This window comes from Onychomys torridus, chromosome X (assembly GCF_903995425.1).
Source record: "Onychomys torridus chromosome X, mOncTor1.1, whole genome shotgun sequence".
Lineage (NCBI taxonomy): Eukaryota > Metazoa > Chordata > Mammalia > Rodentia > Cricetidae > Onychomys > Onychomys torridus.
The window spans coordinates 130,306,325-130,331,747 of record NC_050466.1 but is presented as its reverse complement, the minus strand read 5'-3'; the positions used below and the strand labels follow the sequence as shown (position 1 = coordinate 130,331,747).

Genomic DNA, 25,423 nt, shown 5'->3' with positions numbered 1-25,423 from the left:
ACACATGATAGACAAGCGCTCTCTCACGGAGCTATATCATCAGCCTGCTTTTTGACTTTTTAAAAATTGAGACAGGGTCTCATTCAGTTGCCCAGGCTAGTCTTGAACTCACTCTGTAGCTCACACTACAGGACCAGGGGTGAGGTTAGCTCAGTGGTAGGATGCTTGTTTTTCTTTCTTTCTTTATTCTATGTGTTTTTCACATCATGTATCTTGATCCTATTCATTCCCTGTCCCTTTAGATCTGCCCTCCGCCCCTGCAACCCCTCCACCAATAAAACAAAATTCAAGAAAAAAGGAAGAAAATAATATGAGAAAAAATTTAAAAAGGAAGGAATTAAAAATCGTGTCATGGAAGATGCAGTGAGCCCCAAGTCACACCATATACCTCTTTGTCCATATCTCTACTTGGAAGTGTTCATTGCAAAAAGTCATTGGTCTGTTTCGAGGCCCCTGGTCTCCACTACACTATTGATGCTGGCCCTACTAGGACTCTGCCTGAACATCCCACTGGTGCCCTGTGTTGTGGACATCCTGCAGCTTTGGGTCTGTGGGTCGGGTCCCTTCACTTGCTCCAGCAGATCATAGATGGGGTGGATGTTGGGGCAGGCCAAGTTATAACTCTGGCTCTGGCTCTGGGCCTGGGCAGCTGTAGGGTTGGTCTGCCAGATGGGAAATGGGGCCATCTCTTCCATGCTCACAATTTCAGGGCTGACTTGCCCATACCTGCGCTAACAGTTGTGGCTCTATTGTGTTGCCCTGGTCAGGTGTAGTAGGGCTTGCTCCGTTGAATGTTGCAGCTGGCGGGGCTCAGGGATAGCTCTCCTGTTCTTATGACCACAGGGCAAGCTCTCCTATCTGCTCCAAGTGTTGATGGGGTGGGGGGATGTAGAATGCTTGTAAACATGCATTAGTCTAAATTCAAACCAGGTACTAAAAAATAGTACAAGGGGCTGGAGATTTAGCTCACCAGTTAAGAATACTGGTAACTTTTTAGAGGACTGGGTTTGAATTTCTAGCAGTCACAAGGTGGCTTACAAGTGAATAACTCCAGTTCCAGGAGATCTGACCCCCTCTTCTGGCCTCTCTGGGCACCAGGCACACACATAGTGCACAGACATCTATTAAGGCAAAACTCCTTTTGAAAAAAGAAAAGCAGCCAGGTGTGGTGGTGCACAAATATAATTTTTGCACTCAGAAGGCAGAGGCAGGTGGATCTTTGTAAGTTTGAGGCCAGCCTGGCTACACAGTAATTTGCAGGACGGTCAGGGCTGCACAGAAAAACCCTGTCTTGGAAAAAAGAAAGAGAGAGAGAGAGAGACAGAGAGAGAGAGAGACAGAGAGAGACAGAGAGAGAGGAGGGAGGGAGAGGCGCAAAACACCCATATACATAAAATAAATAAAATTAAAAATACTGGCAATTAAAGTGGCTTATAGGTGTTGCAGCTGGGTAGAGCTGCTTAATTGCTTCCCTTCCTTGGCAGCTTGTATAGTATTTTCTAGAAGCATGGAAGCTAGACCATAGGAAGAGGCTTTCAGGTTAGACCCATCTCAAATTATCTGAGTGTGTCCTAAGTATATAGTGCCTTCAGCAATAGGGGCTCACCCTCAAGCTCTGATAGGCAACCAAGAGCTACATCAACAATCTGTATTGTTTTCAGAGTCACTTGGACTACCCTGGCCAATCATTTGAAAGGAGGGTTCCAGTGCCTGGTACTGAGGTTTCGTTAGTCTACGGTTTTTGTAGGGAGCATTGTCACCTTTAGTGGCTTACCTTCCTTTAGGATATAACAAATACCATCATATATACAGTATATCATTTTAGGTAAATATAAACGAATGACTCCCAGATGCTGTATCAAATAACCTTGGTGTTGTCCATGGTCCTTCCTCTCCTGCATTGACTGTCCTTTTCCCTTCCCAGCTGCAGTCGGTTCCCCTTCTTCCTTTCCTCCCTTTGTACCACCTGCTTCCTGCTAGTCCCCTCCCAAGCCCCACCTCCACCCCCACCTGCGGTCCTTTCATACCTTCTTGGTTTCTGTGCTTACTCCATGTTGTAAACATCTGAGGCTTTCGAGCTAGGAAGCACAGATGAGAGGAAAAACAGGGCATCTGTCCATTTCATGCAATGCAATCTTTTCTACACCTGTCCATTTACCTGAAAAGAAGTTCATTCTTCTTTACAGCTGAATAGCATTACATTGCATGCATGTATCACACTTACCAGCATGGCAAGACATGCATAAAGGGAACTCAAATGTTGTTGGCACTCAACAGGAGGAAAATCATGCCTGGTATTGGAAACATACCTAGCCTCTCCCAGGATAGTGAGGTCACGGAATGCAGAAAAGAATCTACTACTGCTACCTTGCTAGACCACCATAATTCCTTACTATATCCTACATTTTATCCCCATTCTCACAGCCAAGTGTTGCTATCACCCCTCATCACAAAAGCCTCCCCACCTCTCTTTTGTTTTGTTTTTTTGAGACAGGGTTTCTCTGTGTAGCTTTGGAGGCTGTCCTGGAACTCGCTTTGTAGATCAGGCTGGCCTCGAACTCACAGAGATCCACCTGGCCCCGCCTCCTGAGTGCTGGGATTAAAGGTGTGCCCCACCACTGCCCGGCAAAGGAGCCTCTCTTTACAGCAAATGGAGACCATCACAGCAAACTACAACTGGACACAATGCAGAGATCAATGGATTGTGGGGAACTTAGACCCAATGGGTACACAACATCTATGGTTCAAGGAACATGACAGAAGAGGGGCAGAAAGTTTGAGAGCCAGAGGACCAAGAAGTCTGCTGTGAGACAGTCTCTCCTAGAAAGGGCTGCATAAACAAGGCCAGAACAATGGGAATATCAGTGGACATGTTAGCATGGAAGGGGAGAAGTTTCACAGGGTTCACCCCTAGACAAAGAACTACAGACAACTAATAATTGTTGGGAGAAGAATTAGTCTCTCCCAGGGATGAGCCCTCTCACCGGCTGTCAACTGAAACCACATGCACACAACCAATAAAAATGGACTCAGCTAGCTACATTTATATATACATACACACAAATATGTTTGAAACAATAGTTATCAAAGAAAAGGAGGCTCTCAACTTGAAAGTGGGGGACAGTTTTGAGGTAAGGTAGCCAAGAGGAGCTGGAGGGAGGAAGGGAGGGGGAAACGGGGTATAATTCTATTTCAATAAAAACATTAAAATAAGCTGGGCAGTGGTGGCACACGCCTTTGATTCTGGCACTTTGATCCCAGCAGAGGAAGAAGCAGGTGGATCTCTGTGAGTTTGAGACCAGCCTGGTCTACAAAGTGAGTTCTAGGACAGCCAGGGTTGCTACATAGAGAAACCCTGTCCTGAAACTCCCCCCCAAAAAACATTAAAATAAAATAATAAAATTAGCCTGGCAGTGGTGGCACACGCCTTTAATCCCAGCAATTGGGAGGCAGAGGCAGGCAGATCTCTATGAGTTTGAGGCCAGCCTGGTCTACAGAGCGAGATCCAGGATATTCACCAAAACTACACAGAGAAACCCTGTCTCGAAAAACCAAAAAATAAACAAGTCAACAAACAAGCAAATAAATAAAAAAATAGTACAAGTTATAAAAGGATATGTGAAATATGAGAACTTTTTCGTGTGTGTTTTTTGAGGCAGGGTTTCTCTGTGTAGCTTTGGGGCCTGTCCTGGAACTCGATTTGTAGCCCAGGCTGGCCTTCAAGTCACAGAGATCCACCTGGTTCTGCCTCCCAAGTGCTGGGATTAAAGGCTTGTGCCACCACTGCCCGGCGAGACCATTTTTTGAGACAAGGTCTCACTGCAGCACAGGCTGGTCTGGAACTCACTATATAGCAAGCCTTAATCTCATGGCAATCTTAATGACTCACTGTATAATTCAAAAATCTAGAAAACATTACAACATGATATATATATACATATATATATAACATATATAAGCAATATACACACATACATACATACACACATGGAGATCTATAAGCAGTATCTTTAAAGGAGAACCACCAACCTGGCATAGTACCATCTAGCTGCAATCCCAGCACTCAAAAGGCTGAGGCAGGGGTGATCAAAGCAAGAGGCCAGCCTGGGCAACGTAAAGTGTGCTGGCTAGTTAATATCAACTTGACATAAGCGGAAGTCAGCTATCTATGAGGAGGGAACCTCAATTAAGAAAATGTCTCAAAAAAATGTCTCGGGGTGGAGAGATAGCTCAGGAGTTAAGGGCATTGACTGCTCTGTCAGAGGTCCTGGGTTGGATTGCCAGTACCTGCAAGGCAGCTCACACCTGTCTGTAACTCCAGTTCCAGAGGATCTGACACTCATGGCAAAACACCAATGTACATAAAATAGAAATAATTAAAAAGAAAGGAAAATGCCTCAAGTCAGGTGTGGTGGCATATGTCTTTAACCCTAACACCCTTTAACCCCAGCACTTGTTGAGGCCAGCCTGGTCTACAAGAGAGAATTCCAGGACAGAAAGGACTACTAAATCCTGTCTCGAAAAACTAAAACCCAAAACAAAACAAAACAAAAAAGGGAAAAGAAAGGAAAAAGAAAAAGCCTCCTAAGGTCAGGCTGGAGGCAAGCCTCTAGGGTATTTTCTCAATTGGTGATTGATGGGGAGGGCCCAGCCCATGGTGGTGGGGCCATCCCTGGGCTGCTGGTCCTGGGTTCTATGAGAAAGCAGGCTGAGCAAGCCATGGGGAGCAAGCCAGTAAGCAGCACTCCTCCACGGCCTCTGCATCAATCAGCTCCTGCCTCCAGGTTCCTGCCCTGTCCTAATTCTATCCTGACTTTCCTCAGTCTTGTGATATGGAAGTGTAAGCCAAATAAACCCTTTCCTCCCCTAACTTGCTTTTGGTCATGGTGTTTCCTTTTTTGTTGGTTTTTAGTTTTTGTTTTTTTTTTTTCTAGACAGGGTTTCTCTGTAGCTTTGGGGCCTGTCCTGGAACTCACTCTGTAGACCAGGCTGGCCTCGAACTCACAGAGATTCGCCTGCCTCTGCCTCCCAAGTGCTGGGATTACAGGTGTGCGCCATCACTACCACCACCCGGAGGTCATGGTGTTTCATCACAGCAATAGGAACCCTAACCAAGACATAGTGAGACCCTGTTTCAAAAAAAAAAAAAATCAGGTCCGGTGGTGGTGGCACACGTTTTTAATCCCAGCACTCAGGAAGCAGAGAGGCAGGAGGACCTCTATGAGTTTGAAGACAGCCTGGTCTACAAAGCTAGATCCAGGACAGCCAGGGCTACACACAGAAACCCTGTCTTGAAACAAACAAACAAACAAAAAATCAGGAGAGAACAAACAAATAGAGGATGTTGACTACCTCTAGAAATACATAGGAGGCTTAATTTTTTGTCTAATATTTTATCTTCTAAACTGGATTGTAAATATGTGGGTTTTTGCCATACATTTTCAATGGTTTGTGGGCCTGAAACAAATAATTAATATTTATAATTTTAAAGTCAAAGATATACAACAAAATATTAATAACAGTTAAATTTATAGCAGCAGTGGTTTATTAGTGGTTTTTTTTTTTGTTTTTTTTTTTTTGTTTTTTTTGCGGGGGCAGGGGAAGCTTTCAAGACAGAGAAGTTTCTCTGTGTAGACTTGGCTGTTCTGGAACTCACTCTGTAGACCAGGCTGGCCTGGAACTCATACTGATTCACCTAATCACCTGCCTCTGAGTGCTGGGATTAAGGGCATGTTTCACCAACTGCTTGGTTAGTTAGGCTTTGCTGTGATAAAACACCATGACCAAAACTGACGTGTTATCTGAAAGGGTTTATTTCAGCTTACACCGAGGGAAGTCAGGGCAGGAACTCAAATAGGGTAGGAACCTGGAGGCAGCTGCTGAAACAGAGACCATGGAGGAGCGAGTGCTGCTTACTGGCTTGTTTACCTTGGCTTGCTTGCTCAGCATGCTTCCTTATTATCCCCACCCCAGGAACCCTTACACCACCGGTCCAGGGGGGACAGCACGCACAATGGGCTGGGCTCTCCCACACCAATCACTAATTAAGAAATTTGCCCCCCTCCACACACCTACAGGCCAATCTTGTGGAGGTATTTCCTCAACTATGTTTCCCTCTTCTCAGATTAATCCAGCTTGGGTTAGGTTGACAAAACCCCAAACCAACCAACCAACCAACCAACCAACCAACCAACCTCCCAGAAAAAATAAAACTACCAGCCTAGACAAATAACTTTCAAATTCTGACCAGCAACAGAGTCATTGGGCTGGCTTATTAAAATATTAATTATGGTGCCCCATGGCCAGAATTTTAGTTGAGAAAACTAGGTTTGGGTTGGGGATTTAGCTCAGTGGTAGAGCCCTGGGTTAGGTCCTCAGCTCCAGAAGAAAAAAAAAAAAAAAAAAGAAAACTAGGTTTGACTCACGAATTTGCATTTCCAACAAATTCCAGAATGGTCAGGTCCTCTGGTAGTCCAAGTACCACATTTTGAGAACTAGTAATGGAGAAAATAAGATTATTTTCGAATTTTAATCCTCCTTACACTTCTGTGTTTTTCATGTGCCTGAGAAGCATGTATTACATTACAGGTTTTGTTGTATCATAAACTCACTTTCATCTAGACTCCGCACTTTCATGTCCTTCCTGGAGACAACCATTTAAGATCCGCGACTGAACTGGAGATGTGAACTGGAGATGTAGTTCAGATGCTAGAGTGCTTGCCTAGCATGCAAGAGGCATTGGGTTGGATCCACTGCAGGGCACAAATTTAAATTGGCTGTGGTAGTACATAGTTATAATCTTATTACTCCAGAAGTGCATGGAGAAGGAGTTCAAGGCCATCTTTGCTGCACAGAAATTCTGAGGCCATACTATGCTACAAGATATTCTGTCTCAAAACCAAGAATTTCATTTTTAAGACATTCTGCCTGTGCAGAGCATGCTCTTCTTCAATTCCTGACCCTCCTGCCTTAGACTCTGTAGTCCTGAGGATTACAGGTATGCACTAACATACCTGGCACTTATTTCTCTCTTTATCCTGACCCATTTTTTCCCCCAATTCTATCTACTAAATTGTTCAATCCCCATTTATTTGCAGTGCAGGTCTTAATCTCACTTAACAAAGTTGTTTGAAGCCAGTGTTATACTGGGTCTCCTTGAGAGTTCAAAGACAAATTGTCCCCGCTCTGAGGAGTCCTCTCTCCTGTGGTAATGAAGCCACATTAAGTATAGTATAGGGACTGGAGAGATGGCTCAGCGGTTAGGGGGTGCTTCTTGCTTTTGCTGAGGACCTGGATTTGATTGCAAGCATTCATATGGTGGCTCACAACCATTGGCAACTCCAGCTTCAAGGGATCCAATGCTTTCTTATCTCTTCAGGCATCAGGCACATATGTGGTGCACATACATACATAAAGGCAAACACTTGCACACATAAAATAAATCTATTAAAAACTTTAATAAAAAATTACTATAGTGTAGTATTGTGCTAAATCCCAGACAGGTAAAGGCAAGGACTGCTATGATCCTTACTCAACTGGGAGCCAGGGAAAATGTCATAAAAACAATTGCATAGAAACTTCATATAAGTGACAGGAGTTAGGATTTAGAGAAATAGATCCTGCAAATGTGACTACTTTGGGGGTTCAGAGGAATCTAGTGTCTAGGGTGAAAGATAGCAGTGAATCCTATACCGTAAGAGGAGGGAGGGTAAAAGGGGTTCTTTTCAGCAGGGGTGGGTTGAAAGGGAAGAAACACTTCTTCAGGGTGTTGCCTTACCTAGCCCAACTCCACCCCTAACGTTTAGGCTTGAGGAGGGAGAAAGGACTGGAATTAAATGATCAGGAAAGATTTAAATTAATAGTTATGTTTTTTTTTTTTTTTTGAGGGACATCTCACTCCCCAGTCAAGTCAGGAGTCTCTTGAAATGCTTTTTAAAGATATCCTTACCCATCCTCGCTTTACAGATAAGTTTAGTTTCTGCAGACACAGGAATCATACACGAGGGAGATGAGAGGGTAAACCGGTGAATGAAAATTCCAATAGTTTAAGTTCCTGCTCAGGGTGAGCTTTGCTATGTTTCCGGGTCCTGTGAGACTAGAAGGCTGCTGAGAACAGCTTACTAACTCACTTCAGGTGGGAAATACTCGTCCAGACAGACACGTGATCCCGGCGGCCATTTTCTCGCACCCGGCCTGTCACCATCGCCATCTTCCAGAAGGACAAACGACGGCCCCCTTACCCTTTTCTATTGCCGCCAGTGATTTCTTTGACTACGTATCTTTTTTTTTTGTTCCCCGAGACTATGTATCTTTAACTCTAGCCAGGAGGTAGCACAAAAGAGTTCGTTTTACAAATAGCTTTTGTGGCCACAACACACACATATACACACACACACACACCCACACATACACCCACACCCCGCCCTCACCATCGCCTGGCTGCGGCCCCTCCTTTGCTATTTCTTTACCCGCGGGCAGCCAGGAGGCGGGGCCAGCGTGGGAGCCGGGGCGGGACTGCGTGGAAGCAGCAATTATCTCGAAACTCCGCCCCCACGCAGTACGCAAAATAGGCGGAGCCACTAGCTGGGCTGGGATCCGGAAGTCCGGGCGGAGCCTAGTTGCGCGGTTCTGGTCAGGCGACGTTGTGCTTCTAGCAGCTCTCGGAGGTCCCTGCCGGAAGTGCAGGTAAGAGACTACTCTCTTCTTTTTTCCCTCGTTAGCGCTCACCTAGCCAGCAGGGCAGTGAGGATCGTTTTTTTAAGGTGAAACCAGAGATGTTCGCCATCCTGGAATAGAGAGGTGAACAGCTGGCTCGCTTCTGAGGTAGAAGGGCCCGGAAGAGGGATAGGGATAGCTCCACGTGTGGAGATGCGCTGAACTGCATCCTGGCGGCCCCAGAGACAGGCTACAAAGATGCACTCTGGGCCATATGCGTGATACAAAATGTCGGTTGCCTTCTGCCTTTCAGGATATTTGGCGTCATTTCGCTTTGCCGCCATTACTCTCTTGTAGACAGACGCCCCCTTCCCTGTAGGAGCAGATCTATTAACGTTTATATTGCATTACCTAATTTGTAGACAGGTGTCAGGCCATCAAAATGGTGGCGGTGACATCGTCCCTGCCGTATAAACAAATAATTTCCAGTACAAAGCTGAAAAGTATAGACTTCTGGATGATTAAGTCACAGATCTTCATCGAGACATCTCCTTGTCCACCTCTATACTGGTATAGAGGAGCTCAGAAATATGTAATATCTAGAGGAAGAGAATTCCTGATATAGAGACTTCCCTTCCCAAGTATACACTTCTCTTGTAGAGTAACTAATCGACACCGTCATCCGGAATATCAAAATGATTAGAGACACATGCCTATGGGCAACCACACAGACTTACCCGCCCTCCCCCCATCAGTGGAGACTCCTCACCGTGGAAAATTAGACCCCATACTTACCCCATAATGAATGGCTGTTTTACTGACTTTGTAAAGGCCCACCCCCAAACTGGCTCACAGTACATAGGAATAGACTTTAGTCCATTGAGAGGAAGTTATGTCTGTCAAGGAGACATTAGGGTGAGCGACTCAGATTTATTCTCCCTCCTTTTGAGGTAGACAGACTCCACCCTCCAAGTAATTAATAATCACCAAATTGACCAAGAGAGGCATCTATGTGGTGGAGATGCAGATCGTTTCTCCTCATTTAGCCTTGACAGCTAGTGATATCACTGATTACCCGACAATAGAGGGCATTTGAACTCTCTCCTTTTTTTTCCCCCCACAGCTGAGGACCGAACCCAGGGCCTTGTGTCTACCACTGAGCTAAATCCCCAATCCCTAACTTTCTCCTTATCTAAAGTATAGGAGCTTAGATTTCTTCTCACCTAGGGTAAAATGAGAGATGCATGCTTCCCAAGGTAGGAGCAGATTCATTGAGTTTATAATGGCATGGCCTTATGCCTTCCATTTCTTAGCCATATAGAGAACTGGAGGTCCTATTCCCTTCAGTACTAATATATACTGCTGACTTTAATCCACATGAAATGTACACACATCATTCCAGTCCACCACCCATGGAAGGATTCAGAATAGCCTCCATCAGGCAAAGGTGTGTGGACCCTCCTCATTCAAAGCTGCACGATTTCCTTCATGCTACCTCTTCATAGAAATAAGCATAGCAGCCTTGCTCCTTATTGACAGATGAGTAAAGAGAACTAGGCTCTTCCTTTTCCAACATTAAGAAGTGCCCGGATCAGTGCTCTCTCATGTAACAGAGACACACAAAGCCACTGTGTTGATTTCTTCAGTCAGTGACCCAAGAATAGAGGGACAAATGACTAATTCTTTCTATTGCCACATATGCAGGTGAGATTTGCCCCTCCCCTGCAAGCCCCAAGATTTGGCATTGACTTCAACCTATGCAGACATAAGTAAGAATTCTAAGAACCTATTTCTCTAGGGTAGAATCCTGGGATTTGTTCCCTTCCACCTCTCTAAGGGTAGGTGACTCACAGAAGCCCCCTTTGAAAAAGCACACTATCAGTCCACTTTATGAAATAACAAGTCATTTGCTCTTCTCCCCAGTGTGGAGGAGTTTAGCACTAGTCTTTTTTTTTAAGATTTATTTATTATGTATACAGAAGAGGGCGCCAGATCTTGTTACAGATGGTTGTGAGCCACCATGTGGGTGCTGGGAATCGAACTCAGGACCTCTGGAAGAGCAGTCGGTGCTCTTAACCTCTGAGCCATCTCTCCAGCCCCTAGCACTAGTCTTTTACCTAGGATTTGACACTCCAAGTATTCATTCAATGTATTGGAGGCATGGACTCCATCCAGGAAGAGAGATTCTGATCTACATCTTTGAGTGATACAATACTCCTTTCCTTGCATGTACTCAGCCATATCAGGCCCTCAGTCCAATTGGTAGGTCTTCCTGATCACGTTCTGTGATGTGTTATTTTGCCTTTAAGAGGCTTAAAAGGGAATTGTGTGTCCTAGGTCTGTCTTAAAGTTACTGCCTTTATTCCAACAGGAAGAAAGTGGCAGATTTGAACATTTCTCTTTGCAAGCTTATCTGATCATCATGATGAAGCTTAGACACAGTGAGTTTCCTCTACCACCCTCTCCCAGTCCTATACATTCAGTATTCATGTTATTTCACAACTTTGCTGTTTTTCTTTTTTATTTGTTTTGAAGTTGGCCTTGAATTTGCTGTGTAGCTGAGGCTAGTCTTGAACTCTTGATCCTCCTGCCTGAACCTCCTAAGTTCTGGAATTACAGGAATGCTCCACCACATGTGGTTTTTTTTTTTTTTAATACTAGCCTTATGTTCTTTAAGTAGTCCATTGTGGCCTTAAACTCCCCTTTTAGCCTGCATCAGTTTCTCAAGTATTGAGGTTGTAGGAGTGTGTTGTAAGGCTTAGCTCACAACTTAAAAATTACTCAGTATGTCCCTGCTCTCTCAGTCTGGGTCTTTTACATATGGTACCTTTGGTATTCTCATAATTTCTTGTAAGGTAGCTAGTTCTTCCTTTCTCCCCATTCTCATTTTATAGATGAGAAAATGGAGGCTCAGCAAGGGTAAGTGGCTGAATCTGAGGTAAACAGCAGTAAATATTATATGATGCTGCATAATAGCCCCAGTGTCTTTATAACTTACATCTTTCAGTTGATACTGTAAGTTGTACTGGTTTTATGCTGGAGCCACATTGAGTTTCAATCTCACCTCTGTTTTTTTAAATTAGCTGTGTAGCCTTCGCCAAGTCACTTAATTCCACTTTCCTTATTTACAACACACAGGTCATTAATTATAATGTCTCCCTATTTGTATTGTTTGGAGGATTTTATTTGTCTTGACATAGGGTCTTTCCAGGTAGCCTATGCTGGCTTTGTCATCTTTCTGCCTGACTCCATCCCTGAATTGCTGGCATTACTGTCATGAAGTACCATACCTGTCAAGAGGAATTTCTTTTTGAGTCAGTGCTCATGTAGACCAACCTGGCCTCAAATTCACTATGTAGTTGAGGATGACCTTGAACTTTTTTTTTTTCTAGACAGGATTTTTCTGTGTAACAGCCCTAGCTGTCCTGGAACTTGATTTGTAGACCAGGCTGGCCTCCAACTCACAAAGATCCACCTGCCTCTGCCTTCTGAGTGCTGGAATGAAAATTGTGCCACCACCTGGCAACCTTGAATTTCTAATGTTCCTGTTTCCATTTCCTTAGTCCTAGGGTTCCAGGCTTATGAAACCACGTGTGTGCACTTGTGTGGCATGGCGCGTGTGTGGAGGTCAGAGTCAACTTGTGGGAATCACTTCTCTCCCTCTGCTATGTGAGCCAACAGGATTGAGTTTAGGTTGTCAGGCTTGCTGACAAGCATCCTTTTACCCACCGAACCATCGTGCTGGTCCTAGGGTAGTTTTTTGAGATTGTGTCTCAGTATTTCTCAGAATGTCCTCAAATGCTGGGCACAAGGCATCCTCTCATCCTAGTCTCCTGAGTATCTGGAATTATGAAGAATTAATGACTTTAAAGAGATGAAATAGTTAGAACAGTGCCTGGTACTTTGTGAGCACTTTCTGTAAGTACAATCATTTCTCTCTTTCCATAGGAGACTATTTTCAAGATCTTTGGCAGATAAAAAAATCAGTGAATGTTCAAGGCCCTCTGTAAAACAGCATGGCATTTGCATCTAGTCTACACATATCTTCCCCTGTGTTTTGAAACTTTTCTAGGTTACTTGTAATGATCTAATACAATATAGATCATATGTAAATGGTTGTTAGACTTTTTTAGGAAATGATGACAAATAATATCCAGTACACGTACAGTTTTTTTTTAAATTACCTTAATCTAGTCTGTTCATGTGCATGCCACGGTACATGTATGAAGGTCAGAGGACATCTTTCAGGAGTGAGTTCCTTCCATTATGTGGGCCCCAGGGATCGAATTCAATTCATCAAGCTTAGTGGCAAGTTCCTTTACCCACTAAGCCATCTTGCTGGCCCCTAGATGCAGTTATTGTTTCACAGTTAATTGAGTCAGTGAATGTATCACCCATAGATATGCAGAGCCTTATAACTGTGTTATAAGTATTGGATTAAATATTTCAGCTAAGTATAGTGGTATACACCTTTAATCCCAGCAGAGACAGACAGATCTCTGAGTTCTAGACCAGCCTGGTCTACAGTTCCAGGACAGCCTGGAACTTGAAAATCCTTGTCTCAAAAAACAAAAACAAAAACAAAAACAAAAAAACCCGTGTATATATTCCCCAGTCTTATTGGTCATGGCCATGCATACGTATAATCCTAGCACTCAGGAGACATAAGTAGGAGAATTGTTGCAAGTTTAAGACCAGTCTTAACTGCATAGGGAATTCCAACCAGCATAGGTTATATAGCAAGACCTTGTTTCAAAACACTCTGCAAAAAATAAGGGGGGGTAGGGGTTTGGGGATTTAGCTCAGGGGTAGAGTCTAGCAAGCGCAAGGCCCTGGGTTCAGTCCTCAGCTCTGGGAAAAGACAAACAAACAAAAAAACACTCTGCCAACATTCAGGCTCTATTGATCCTTGGAATTTAGCATTGCCTGATTTCTGAATGTTAAATTTTGGTCTTTCAGCCTTTGGAACTTGCCTCACCCCCTTTTTAAACGAGACAGGTTTTTCTGTGTAGCCCTGGCTGCTGGGATTAAAGGCATGCACCACCACTGCCCAACTTCATTTCTTTATTCTCGATGCTTTCATTGAGGTAGGGTTTCACTCTGTAGCCCAGGCAGCCCCAACTCACAATATAAATAGCCTGGAACTTACAGCATCTCTCCTACCTCTGCCTCCCAAGGGCTGAGATTACAGGCAGAGTCACCATGCTCTGCTGTGGGAGTCTTACAGAGTATTTAGCTACGTTTTCTGTGGTGCTGGGTATTAAAACCCAGGACCTTGTGTGTACTAGATCTATACCTGAACTTTACCCCCAATGCAATTTTAGTTGATCAGTTTTGAATGGTCATTTAAAGGAGGTTGTGTTTTATAATTTAAAAAGTTTACTGTGACCAAGCATGGTGATTCTTACCTTTAATCTTAGCATGCTGGAGACAGAAGCAGGATTTCTGCAAGTTTTAGGCCAGTCTGAGTTGCATATTGAGATGCATCTCAAAAAAGAAAAAAAAATCTAGGCTGGGGAGATGGCTTATTGGATAAAGTGCCTTCCATGTAAGTATGAGGACTAGAGTTTGAATCCCCAGGACCCACATAAAAGCTGGCAGGCATGGCAGCCTCTTGTTATCCCTGTGCTCCAGAGGCAGAGATAGCAGTCCCCATGGGCAAGCCAGCTAGGTAAGGCTACCCAAATCAGTGAGCTCTAGGTTCAATTGAGAGACCCTGAGAGAGCAATTGAAGAAGACATGTGTTGTGAACTTTGGGCCTCAACAGCCACATGTACCTCTATATCTACATGTGCCCCACACATGCAAACACACATGTGCATCACGTGCATCACATCCATACCCACATGCAAAATAAAAAAGCAAACTGTTAGCTGGATGTGGAGATTAATATCTATAATCCCACCACTGGGGATGCTGAAACAGGAGAATTGCTGTGAGTCTGAGGCCAGCCTGGGATAAAAAGTGAGACCCTATCTCAGAAACTTAAAAAAGTCCCAAACCCAAAAGCTTATAATTGTAAGTGTAGGCGGCAGAGCAGCCTGCTTGCTGACCAGTTGATTAATAAGCACTAGTAAAGGTATCCTGGTGGCGCAACGGAGGGGAGAGGAGCTGGACAGGATGTGGCTGGATGAATAAGGACTGCATAAAAGGTTTGTGTATCTGGGAGACTGGACACATAAACATGAAGAGAAGACACATAAACAAGGAGAGTGGTGTCTGAGACTACTTTCAGAAGTCTGGTTCACTAGGTGGTGTCCCCTTCAATGTAGTCATATGAATGAATGGTTGGGTGGCTGAGATGGCGTGGAGATCCTTAGAGGTGAGGATATCAAGGAAGGGCTACCTGGTAACCTCCAAGTGGATGGTGACTGAACTTGTTTGGAAAAACGAAGCAATGCATTTCCATAAACGAGGAAAGGGGACTCTTCAGTGACAGACACAGCAGAATGATGGGGACCCCAGAAGAGCAGCAGGGATTTTATTGTATTTTTTCCCTTTCTAACAAGAGGGGTCATGTGGTTCCAGTCTGACAATGGTGAGTCTGAGGTACATCTGTATCTTCTGGTTTTAAGATTAATGTGCTAGAAAGAACATCCATCTTTTGAAAAATGTTCAAAGTAAAGGTTTCTGGTTGGGAGAGCCAAGACTGAGGGCAGGAGGTTGGCCAGTTGTTCCTGAGGAGAGGCTAAAGACATCTGAGAGTGCTGACCCCTTATGTACAGGAGTTCCAGAGGACATCAAGGTAGTTAGCTGCCAGGGAAGAGGAGGAAGGAGACAGATGAAGTCAGTGCAACTGTGCATATACCAGGGACATTTGGGTGGGGAGAGTATGGAAGACAGAAGTAATTTAAGGGGTGGATCTGTGCTGGATACTGATAGGAGAGTTGATGATTTTAGGCCTAGCTGTTAGTAGATGCAGGCAATGGTCCTTAGGAATTAATTTTTTTTTTAGCTGTGTAGCTCCAGCTACTGAGGAGACTGAGGCAGGTGAATTACTTGAGCCAGAGTTTCAAACCAGTCTGGATGAAATAGTATGACTCACCTTTCTAAAACAAAAACAGTTCTTCAAAATTGTATAGCTAGGTGGGTGTTGAGTCAGAATCAGAACTCTGACCTGCCAGCTACATAGTGGTAGGTGTTTCTCCTTAGGAACTGTAGTAAAGGCAATGACCAGAGGATCCTGAGTGTTGTGGTGCTGAGTAGTGACCGACTGTATCCCTTTCTCCCATTTCTGTTGCCACTCTTCCTTCTTCTCTTTGAAGTAGATGCTTTCCTTTAAGTGATGTCTTTTCCATGCTGACATCAGTGCTAGGGCCCCATCACCAGGGAAGTTAGGGAGATGGAAATTGTTGAGTAAAAATACCGAGACCTAGTTCATTCTAGCCGTCACATTCCTTTTGTTGCAGCTAAGTGTTTTGGAAGTAAAGCAGACTTGAGTTCTATTTTGTTTTCAGATAGGGAAATTGCCTGTATTCCCAGCACTTGGGAGGCTGAGGCAGGAAGATTGCTGCAAGTTCAAGACAAGCCTGGGCTACATTATGAGACTGTGTTGTCATCCTGCCCCCAGGGAAACTTGACACATTCACATTTGTTATGGCAACTATATTCTAGTCAAATTTCTACCATCTTATTATACATTTATTGTTTTCTCTTCCTTCCCACTTTTTGCTAAACTAATAGCATGATTAAAATTTGTCTTTCTCTACTGGGTTGCCAAAGTTAAATACTAGCTTTCTTGATCCTACCCATCCAGAGTGAGACTTGTAGCACATTTCATGCATTTGGTTTTCCAGTGTCCATCTCTTGATTCTTGGAGTTTGTTGAAATTGATGTCTTAGATCTGAGCTAGTTCCTTGGGTTATTCTTCTTGGTTTTAAGTTACAGTTCTCAGCCACATCACCAATTTTCTTAGATCTATTAATAAGTTTTAATCTAGTTCCTGTTTAACTGTATTTTGTTTTCTTTCTTTTTTCTTTTTTTCTTTTTTTTTTTTTTTTTTTTTTTTGAGCTGAGGATCAAACCCAGGGCCTTGCACTTGTTAGGCGAGCACTCTACCACTGAGCTAAATCCCCAAGCCCATAGTTTGTTTTCTTTACTTTGCATCCTTTATTCTGATTTAATTTTGGCTTTTATCTCCTCCTACTCTCCCATTTCCCTCTTCTTCCTACCCCACTCTCACTTGGGTCTTGAACATGTTGAATACATTGTCTACCATAGCCTGTAAGTTTTAGTTTTTGACAGTGGTTTGCCAGAAAGGAAATCCTTTTACATAAGAGTGATCAGATAGAGGATTTTGGCTTGGGACACAGTCAGTCCCTTTCCCCAGGACTTATTGAACATCCTAATCTAATGCTTTAACCTTGAAACTTCTTGCATGCCCACATGATATCTCAAGTAAAAAATTCTGTGCTGTGAAATTTTGTTACATGCACAGAATTATTGAAAATTAACTTTAGCTTTTGTGTTTAAGGTGTATGTGAAACATAAATTAATTCCATAGTTTAACTTGGCTCACTTCCCCCAAGAGTAGCCTAGACTGGTCTTGATCTCACTACATATCCAAGGAGTTACATTGAATTTCTAGTTCTCCTGTCTCTACCTCCCTAGCACTGATATTATAGATGTGTACCACCGTGCTGGTTTTTTTGGGTGTCAGATAAAGAACCCAAGGCTGTGTACAAGTACTGTATCAACTGAGCCACATCTCCAGCTCTTCCCTTATGATAGCTCATTGTTTATAATGTAAACATTCCAAACTCAAAAAATCAAAATCTGAGACACTTCTGATGAAAAGTGCTTTGGATGACAGGTACTCAACCCCTCAACTGGACTGGCTTCTCTGTCAAGTGTTCAGAGTCTGCTTTTTTTTGTTTGTTTGTTGGGAACCTTTATTTGGATACTTGTAAAACTTTTCTTTTTACTTTTTTTTTCTTTTGGGTTTTTTTTTGAGACAGGGTTTCTCAGTGTAGCCTTGACTGTCCTGGAACTTGCTATGTAGACCAAGCTGGCCCCAAACTCAGAGATCTGCCTGCCTCTGCCTTCTGAGTACTTAGATTAAAGGTGTGTGCCACCACTTTGCCCATCCTAAAACTTTTCTCTTTATCCACGGAGGTCACAAATTTTATCAGGATATGCTAGGATGAAAGTTTTTTGTTGTTTATCTTTTTCTTTTTTGGTACTACTGGGGCTAGAACCCAGATCTTTGTATGTTGAGCATTTAATTCACTACAGAACTAAATCCCCAGACTAAATCCAATGTCTTTGGTTTCTATTGCTGTGATAAAATGCCATTACCGAAAGCAACATGGGAAGGAAAAGGTTTATTTCAGCTTATGTGTTCCATTCACGAAGTCATCATTGAATAATAAATAAGTCAGGACAGGAACTCAAGCAGGGCAGGAATCTGGAGGCAGGAGCTGAAGCAGAGCCATGGATGGGTGCCGCCTACTGGCATGTTCCACATAGCTTGCTCAGCATGCTTTCTTGTAGAACCCAGGACCATGAGCGCAGGGATGGCACCATCCACTATGGACTGGGCCCTCCTTATCCCTAATTAAGAAAATGCCCTACAGCCAGATCTTAGGGAGACATTTTCTCAGTTGTAGTTTCCTTTTCTCCAGCTTGTCTCAATTTGACCAGAAAACCAACCAGGGCACCCATATTTTAATCTTGATGCCCCATGTACCTTTCCAATCTGAAACCTTAAGCCTATCTTTAAGGTAAAGAATTTTTGCTGGGCGGTGGTGGCGCACGCATTTGGGAGGATCTCTGTGAGTTCGAGGCCAGCCTGGTCTACAGAGCTAGTCCAGGACAGGCTCCAAAGCTACAGAGAAACCTTGTTTCAAAATACCAAAAAGAAAAAGAAGGCTCCCCCCCCCAGACAGGGTTTCCCTGTGTAGCTTTGCGACTTCCTGGATCTTTTTTTTTTTTAACCAAAAATATTTCTATTTCTTTAATTATGTGTATGTATGTGAGTTGAGTACACAATTACAGATGCATGTGAGAAGCATCCAGTTTTTTTTTTCTCTGAACCTCCATCCCACCTGGGGACGATGGTGGAGTTATTTATTTATTTTTTCCTGGAGCTAAGGACCAAACCCAGGGCCTGGCACTTGCTAGGCAAATGCTCTACTACTGAGCTAAATCTCCAACCCCTACTTTTTAAAAAATTATTGGATGTGCCTAATGCTGGCTTCTGTCTTTTTCCCCCTTTGATTCAGGCTGGGACTCTAGTCCATGGGATGATACTACCCACTGTAGCTAGAGTTTTTTTGCCTGGCCCATAGTCAGAACAAATCTCTCTTACCCGCCAGTCCCACAGCCGCTCAGACCCAGCTACGTAAACACACAGAGACTTATACTGTTTACAAACTGTATGGCATGGCAGGCTTCTTGTTATCTACTTTTTCTATCTTAAATTAACCTATTTCTATTAATCTATACTTTGCCATGTGGTTTGTGGCTTACCAGTACCTTACATCTCCCTTGTCATGGTGGCGGCTGGCAGTGTCTCTCTCCCTCAGCCTTCTGTTTTTCAGAATTCTCTTTTTTGTTTGTCCCCGCCTATACTTCCTGCCTGACTACTGGCCAATCAGTGTTTTATTTATTAACCAATCAGAGCAACACATTTGACATACAGAACATCCCACAGCAACCCATATTTCAGCCTCTCTGGAAACAACCCTAGAGACATGCCCAGAGGTGTGTTTCACAAGTGTCCTAAGCAGGACTTTGGGAGTGGTGAGGAGAGGTAGCTACAAATTTGGGTCGCTCAATAGAATTCCATTAGTAATTTATGAAGTTTGCACGGAAATAATTCTCCAAGTGTTATACCTAGTTACTTCCTCTTGGCACTGACTTTGCCATCTGTAGCTCACTGGATCTGGACAGACATGGCTTCCAAGGCCTCTAAATTTCCTAGTTAGTCTGGCATTCTGATTAAAGCTTAACAATCTCTCTCTCTCTTTTTTTTTTTTTTCCAGAAAACAAAAAACCAGGTAAAGGTTCCAAAGGCTGTAAGAAGGTAAGTGGGCCTTCCCTTCAGGTGATGTGTGTATTGTTGGAGCTCAGTTCAGTAGTTATCGGGTGACTCTGGACAAAGTACCTCATTGGGATGAACAGATCTGCCTTTTTCTGCCACTCATGCCCGCAGCAGTCACCTGCATATATGAAGTTCCTTCCAAAAGCTATAGACTGCTTTGTGCTTGGGTTACTTGTTAGGGATGATTGTCATCTCTGTGTATTTTGGTATCAAATTCAGGGCCTTGAGCATACCAGGTAAGTGCTCTACCAATGAGCCACACACACTCAGCCCCTAAATTTGTATTTTTGACAAGTGCTCAGGTCTTGGTGCTGTGGGTCCCATGACCTGTTTGTCAGGAAAACCATCCTGGCTGCCCTTGTCCTCACCACTTTCCTATCAGCCCTGCCTGGCTAGTGGAGAAGGGTCTTGTCCTAGCTAAACAAGCAGATTTCTGGGCAGAACCCACATCCAGGCTACATTCCCCTGTTCCTCTGACTCTAAAGTGTTTTCCATGGATTCGTGAACTATACTTATTTTTTCTTTTCTTACCACATTTGGTAATCAGCCTGCAAGGCAGAATGGGAAGAAAGTAACATCCAGACCATCATCTGCTCCCCAGTTTGTTCATGGCAATGATCATGCCAGTCGGGAGGCTGAGTTAAAGAAGAAAAGGGTGAGCTTTTTGTCTTTGGGGAGTGATGCCTGGTTTGAATATGTGATCTGCATAAGTGTTGGGTGGAAGGGCAGAGCTTCTTAATGCTCTTTGTGGTTGGGGGTTGGGGGAGTGAGGCAGGATACATTGATACTGGTTTTAAGTTTTCCATTTGCTCACCTTGTTCTACCCTCCCAGTTCATTGCTGTCTGGCTTTTGTTCCTAGTGTTCCACTCAAACCTCTGCTGCTGGCCTTTCCTCTACAACCCCTGTATCCCATTTGAGACCATGCTTTCCTTAAAGCTCTCTCATTTTGACTTTGTGTCTCCCATTCTTGGATGTCTCCTTCTTCTGTGACTAGCCCTTTGCAGTCTCTTGCTGCCTTTTCCCTGTTTTCTTGGTTGGCTGAGGCATGATCTTGCTTTGTTGCCCAGGCTGGCCTTGAATGCTTGGGCTCATAAAATTCTTCCCCCTCAAACCCTGAGTAGTAGTGTGTGCCAGTGTGGCAGCTCTCTTTGTGCTCGGTACATCCTGTGACCTTGTCCTTCTTTGGACTTGAGTGTTTTCCATTTAGAATGCTTCTCTCTCTGCTTCCCAGGTACTCTTTTATTTTTCGTTCTTTTAGTCTTTTCAACTCTTAGTAATTTTAATTGCTATCCTTTTTTCTTATTTGTGGTGGAGGTGGTGGTGGGAGGGAGCAAGTGCAGGCCCCCCTCACCCCCGGCCATCATGGTGGATATGTAGAGGTCAGAGGACAACTTTTGGAGTGAGTTCTCTCCTTCCACCATAGATTCCAGGGATTGAACTCACGTTGTCAGGCTTGCATGGCAAGACATTTTACCCCTGGAGCCACCTTGCTAGTCCTTTTTTGTTTTTGTTTGAGACTGGCTTGAATGATAGAGGGTCTTGCTATATAGCTCTGGCTGGCCTGGTGGCCCAGAGTCCAGTATGTGGTCCTGGCTGGCCCTGACCTAATGGCAGTTCTTCTGCCTTAGCCTCTCAAGTCGCTGGACTTGCAGCTGTATGCCACTACACCCAGCTCTTCTTGTAATTTGTCTCTGCCATTCCCCTTCCCCTAGTTTCTCTGTGTTTTTCTTCTCAAATACTCTGTTCTCCTATCTGTCCTTTTCCTGTGGACAGCAGATGGACTCAGTTCTAGTCACAGTGCATGTTTATTTATTAGGTTGAAGAGATGAGGGAGAAGCAGCAGGTTGCCCGGGAGCAAGAGAGACAAAGACACAGGACCATTGAGAGCTATTGCCAGGATGTCCAGAAACGTCAGGAGGAGTTTGAACACAAGGTAAGAGAGTACCTCTTGCTGCTGGCTGGGATTGGAGTGGGTTGCTGTTTTGCTGTAGAGGAAGAAATGGCTGTATAGTGAACCCCGTGTCAAGAAGAAAGAGAGGGAGAGAAAGTATAAGGTCAGCGGAGGAAAGGGATGAGTGCAGAGGAGGAAAGCAGTTGGGAGAGAGTGCTGAGATAAGAGGGGGAAAGGGGGCTGCTTTGCAGCATGCCTGTGACCACACATCTGTAGAGAAAGGGGGCTGCTTTGCAGCATGCCTGTGACCACACATCTGTAGAGAAAGGGGGCTGCTTTGCAGCATGCCTGTGACCACACATCTGTGGAGAAAGGGGGCTGCTTTGCAGCATGCCTGTGACCACACATCTGTAGAGAAAGGGGGCTGCTTTGCAGCATGCCTGTGACCACACATCTGTGGAGAAAGGGGGCTGCTTTGCAGCATGCCTGTGACCACACATCTGTAGAGAAAGGGGGCTGCTTTGCAGCATGCCTGTGACCACACATCTGTAGAGAAAGGGGGCTGCTTTGCAGCATGCCTGTGACCACACATCTGTGGAGAAAGGGGGCTGCTTTGCAGCATGCCTGTGACCACACATCTGTAGAGAAAGGGGGCTGCTTTGCAGCATGCCTGTGACCACACATCTGTGGAGAAAGGGGGCTGCTTTGCAGCATGCCTGTGACCACACATCTGTGGAGAAAGGGGGCTGCTTTGCAGCATGCCTGTGACCACACATCTGTGGAGAAAGGGGGCTGCTTTGCAGCATGCCTGTGACCACACATCTGTGGAGAAAGGGGGCTGCTTTGCAGCATGCCTGTGACCACACATCTGTGGAGAAAGGGGGCTGCTTTGCAGCATGCCTGTGACCACACATCTGTGGAGAAAGGGGGCTGCTTTGCAGCATGCCTGTGACCACACATCTGTGGAGAAAGGGGGCTGCTTTGCAGCATGCCTGTGACCACACATCTGTAGAGAAAGGGGGCTGCTTTGCAGCATGCCTGTGACCACACATCTGTGGAGAAAGGGGGCTGCTTTGCAGCATGCCTGTGACCACACATCTGTGGAGAAAGGGGGCTGCTTTGCAGCATGCCTGTGACCACACATCTGTGGAGAAAGGGGGCTGCTTTGCAGCATGCCTGTGACCACACATCTGTAGAGAAAGGGGGCTGCTTTGCAGCATGCCTGTGACCACACATCTGTGGAGAAAGGGGGCTGCTTTGCAGCATGCCTGTGACCACACATCTGTGGCGAAGGCCTCTCCCAAGCTTGAGCCTAAGGAGGGAGTGCCAGTGGGGCTAGCAACCAGGAGAGGTATGGCTGGGGGTGCTCTAGGAGGGAGCATATGAAGCGAAGCCTGAGACAGAGGAGCAGACGCAGACTATGTCCCTTGTGGGTACCCTTTTCCCCTTTCTGGAGTCTGTTGTCTCGCAAGCACAGTGTGCACTTGCAGCTCTGACGGCCCTCGATGACTCCAGTAAAAGTTTTGTTTCCTGGTCCCATGTGCCTCATAGGTTATTTTTTCACACCTTCCTCTTTTATCTTGCCTTTTCCACACTCTTGTGAACAAGCAGGCATTTGGCTGGTGTTCAAATGCACATGAACACATAGGAATACACACAGATCCCATGGATCTCTCTACTTTTCTAGTTTCCCAGCATTTTTGGTTGTTGGCAGTGCTACTTTAAAAAAAATAAAACTTATTTATTATTAGTGTGTGTGTGTGTGTGTGTGTGTGTGTGTGTGTGTGTGTGAGTGAGAGAGAGAGAGAGAGAGAGAGAGAGAGAGAGAGAGAGAGAGAGAGAATGCATGTGTATGGAGGTCACCGAATACCTCTCTGGAGTCAGTTGTGTCCTTCCACCATGGTTCCAGGAATTGAACTCAGATCAGCAGACTTCACAGTGAGCACTTTGAGTGGCTGAGCTGAGCCTTTGTGTTGGCCCACTCAGTGCTACTTTTAGGTGGTCTGGGACTCACATGTATCCTCCAGCTTCCTGTGCTCATCAAAAGCCTTGTTGGTTCTTGTGTATCTTCCCTCCTTCCTTCTCTTCCCCTCTTCTTTTCCCTCCCTTTTTGCATCTACTTGCCCTTTTCCTCATAGATTATTATGCTTTTGCCCCTCCTTTAGGAGGAAGTTTTGCAGGAATTAAATATGTTTCCTCAGTTGGATGATGAGGCTACACGGAAGGCCTATTACAAGGAGTTTCGTAAGGTAGGAGGATTCATTTTTTTCTTCTTTGTTTTGTTTTTAGATGGATCTTATTCTTTAGCCTAGGCTAACCTAGAATTCACTGTGTATTCCAAGCCTTGAACTCCTTACAGGCCCTTTGTCTCATCATCATAAATGTTGAGAGTATAGACTTAAGCTACATAACAAGTATCCATTTCTTAAACCCCTTTGGTGGGGACCTCAGTGCCTTTTCATGTCTTCATTTCTGTTTTTTCTCTTACTGAAATGGAGACTACTACCCAGTCCATCCTCAGCCTTCTTCCTTTGTATCTTCTGTCCTGCAGGTAGTAGAGTACTCTGATGTGATTCTGGAAGTCCTGGATGCCAGAGACCCATTGGGCTGCCGCTGTTTCCAGATGGAGGACACTGTCCTTCGAGCAGAAGGCAACAAGAAGCTGGTCTTGGTCTTGAATAAGATTGGTAGGTTTTGGAAGGATTGGGGAAGGCAGGGAAGGGTTAAGTTAAGGGTAGCTCAGATTAAATACTGAGACCCAGCAACTCAGTGGCTTTCAGAATAGCCATTCAGAGGAAATCTTGTTCAGATTTCCAAAGGCAGAAATATTGTCTGGTATCCACACAGACACATAGAGAATGTAGCACAGATTGGGGCTAGAATCTGAGCCTGTTTACCTTCCTGCCCCCTTTCCTTTCAATTTTGAGCAAGTTCTGTGGCTGGTCATGGAGCCCTGTCCCCACAAACTGGAACTCAAAGATTGGGACAAGAGAGCACACGGCTTGGGACTCACTGAGGTGTTAGTCTTACCCTATTTTTGCTGTTTTCTTCATGATAGCTGATAGCTCATGTCACTCGTGAGAACTTGGATTTCTCTGGTAGTAAACAGGACACGAGCACCTCAGTCTCACAGCTTTGTATCATCAGCACTTCACAGCTCAGCCATTCTTGACACTTATCCCATCCTGGAGTGATTGGGAAAGGGAATGGGAATAAGATATTTGGGCACTTTGCAATGCAAGGGGGATGTCTGGGACAAAACTGCTTCTTTACATATTGTCTTCAAGAGAGTCAGCCTTCTCAGGGAGGGCTGACTTGTCCTGCGGATCAAATTGTCATTTGTAGCTCCATCCTGGGGATTGGCAGGGACAGTTAGGGCAAGAGGAGAGGTCTGTTAGTAGGAGGTAGGCCTAGACATGGGTGTGTGGCTTGGGGGAAGCCATGGAAATAATGTTCTTACAAGTCCCATCTGTTTCTGTTTTTCCCAGACCTGGTTCCCAAGGAGATTGTGGAAAAATGGCTGGAGTACCTTCAGAATGAGCTGCCAACCGTGGCTTTCAAAGCCAGCACCCAGCATCAGGTCAAAAACTTGGTAAGCTTGGCCTCTTTCATTGTGGTATGGGGCCAAGATTGCAGGTGTTAGGATTTGGATTGGGCTGTCAACTTTGAAGTGTTTCCTCTAGTGGGTGACTTGTTAATTTTCATTTTACTTTACTTTTTCCTGTATTACTGCTCTTCAGAAAGCATGCTTTTTCCTGGCTGTGAGGAAACAGTAATGTATACTGTCTATAGGACATCTGGGAAATAGAGTTAACTACTTGTTAATGCTTCA

The 25,423-nt window shown here is 44.6% G+C and overlaps 2 protein-coding genes across 8 annotated transcripts in view; one reads left to right on the top strand and one right to left on the bottom strand.

The window, feature by feature from the left end:
• The window catches only part of Fgd1 (FYVE, RhoGEF and PH domain containing 1), an 82,743-nt gene extending 74,202 nt beyond the window's left edge, over positions 1-8,541 (bottom strand). For 2 of the 7 annotated variants that reach the window (XM_036175292.1, XM_036175289.1), the window contains exons 1-3: positions 8,430-8,541; positions 6,426-6,494; positions 2,028-2,158 (exon numbers count right to left, since the gene is read on the bottom strand). The gene's annotated coding sequence lies outside the window, so the exon portion shown is untranslated. Of the gene's footprint in view, positions 1-2,027; positions 2,159-6,425; positions 6,495-6,611; positions 6,753-8,129; positions 8,318-8,429 lie in introns of all 7 variants that reach the window. The other 5 variants (XM_036175293.1, XM_036175291.1, XM_036175294.1 and 2 more) reach the window with 4 other exon arrangements.
• A 23-nt stretch (positions 8,542-8,564) lies between these two features.
• Positions 8,565-25,423, top strand: part of Gnl3l (G protein nucleolar 3 like) — a 32,013-nt gene continuing 15,154 nt past the window's right edge. Inside the window, exons 1-8 of the mRNA XM_036175297.1 lie at positions 8,565-8,685; positions 11,027-11,096; positions 19,641-19,681; positions 20,247-20,354; positions 21,517-21,633; positions 23,757-23,840; positions 24,143-24,278; positions 25,080-25,183. Of these exons, the coding sequence (XP_036031190.1) occupies positions 11,078-11,096; positions 19,641-19,681; positions 20,247-20,354; positions 21,517-21,633; positions 23,757-23,840; positions 24,143-24,278; positions 25,080-25,183 (609 nt within the window). The 5' untranslated portion in view covers positions 8,565-8,685; positions 11,027-11,077. The remainder of the gene's footprint in view (positions 8,686-11,026; positions 11,097-19,640; positions 19,682-20,246; positions 20,355-21,516; positions 21,634-23,756; positions 23,841-24,142; positions 24,279-25,079; positions 25,184-25,423) is intronic.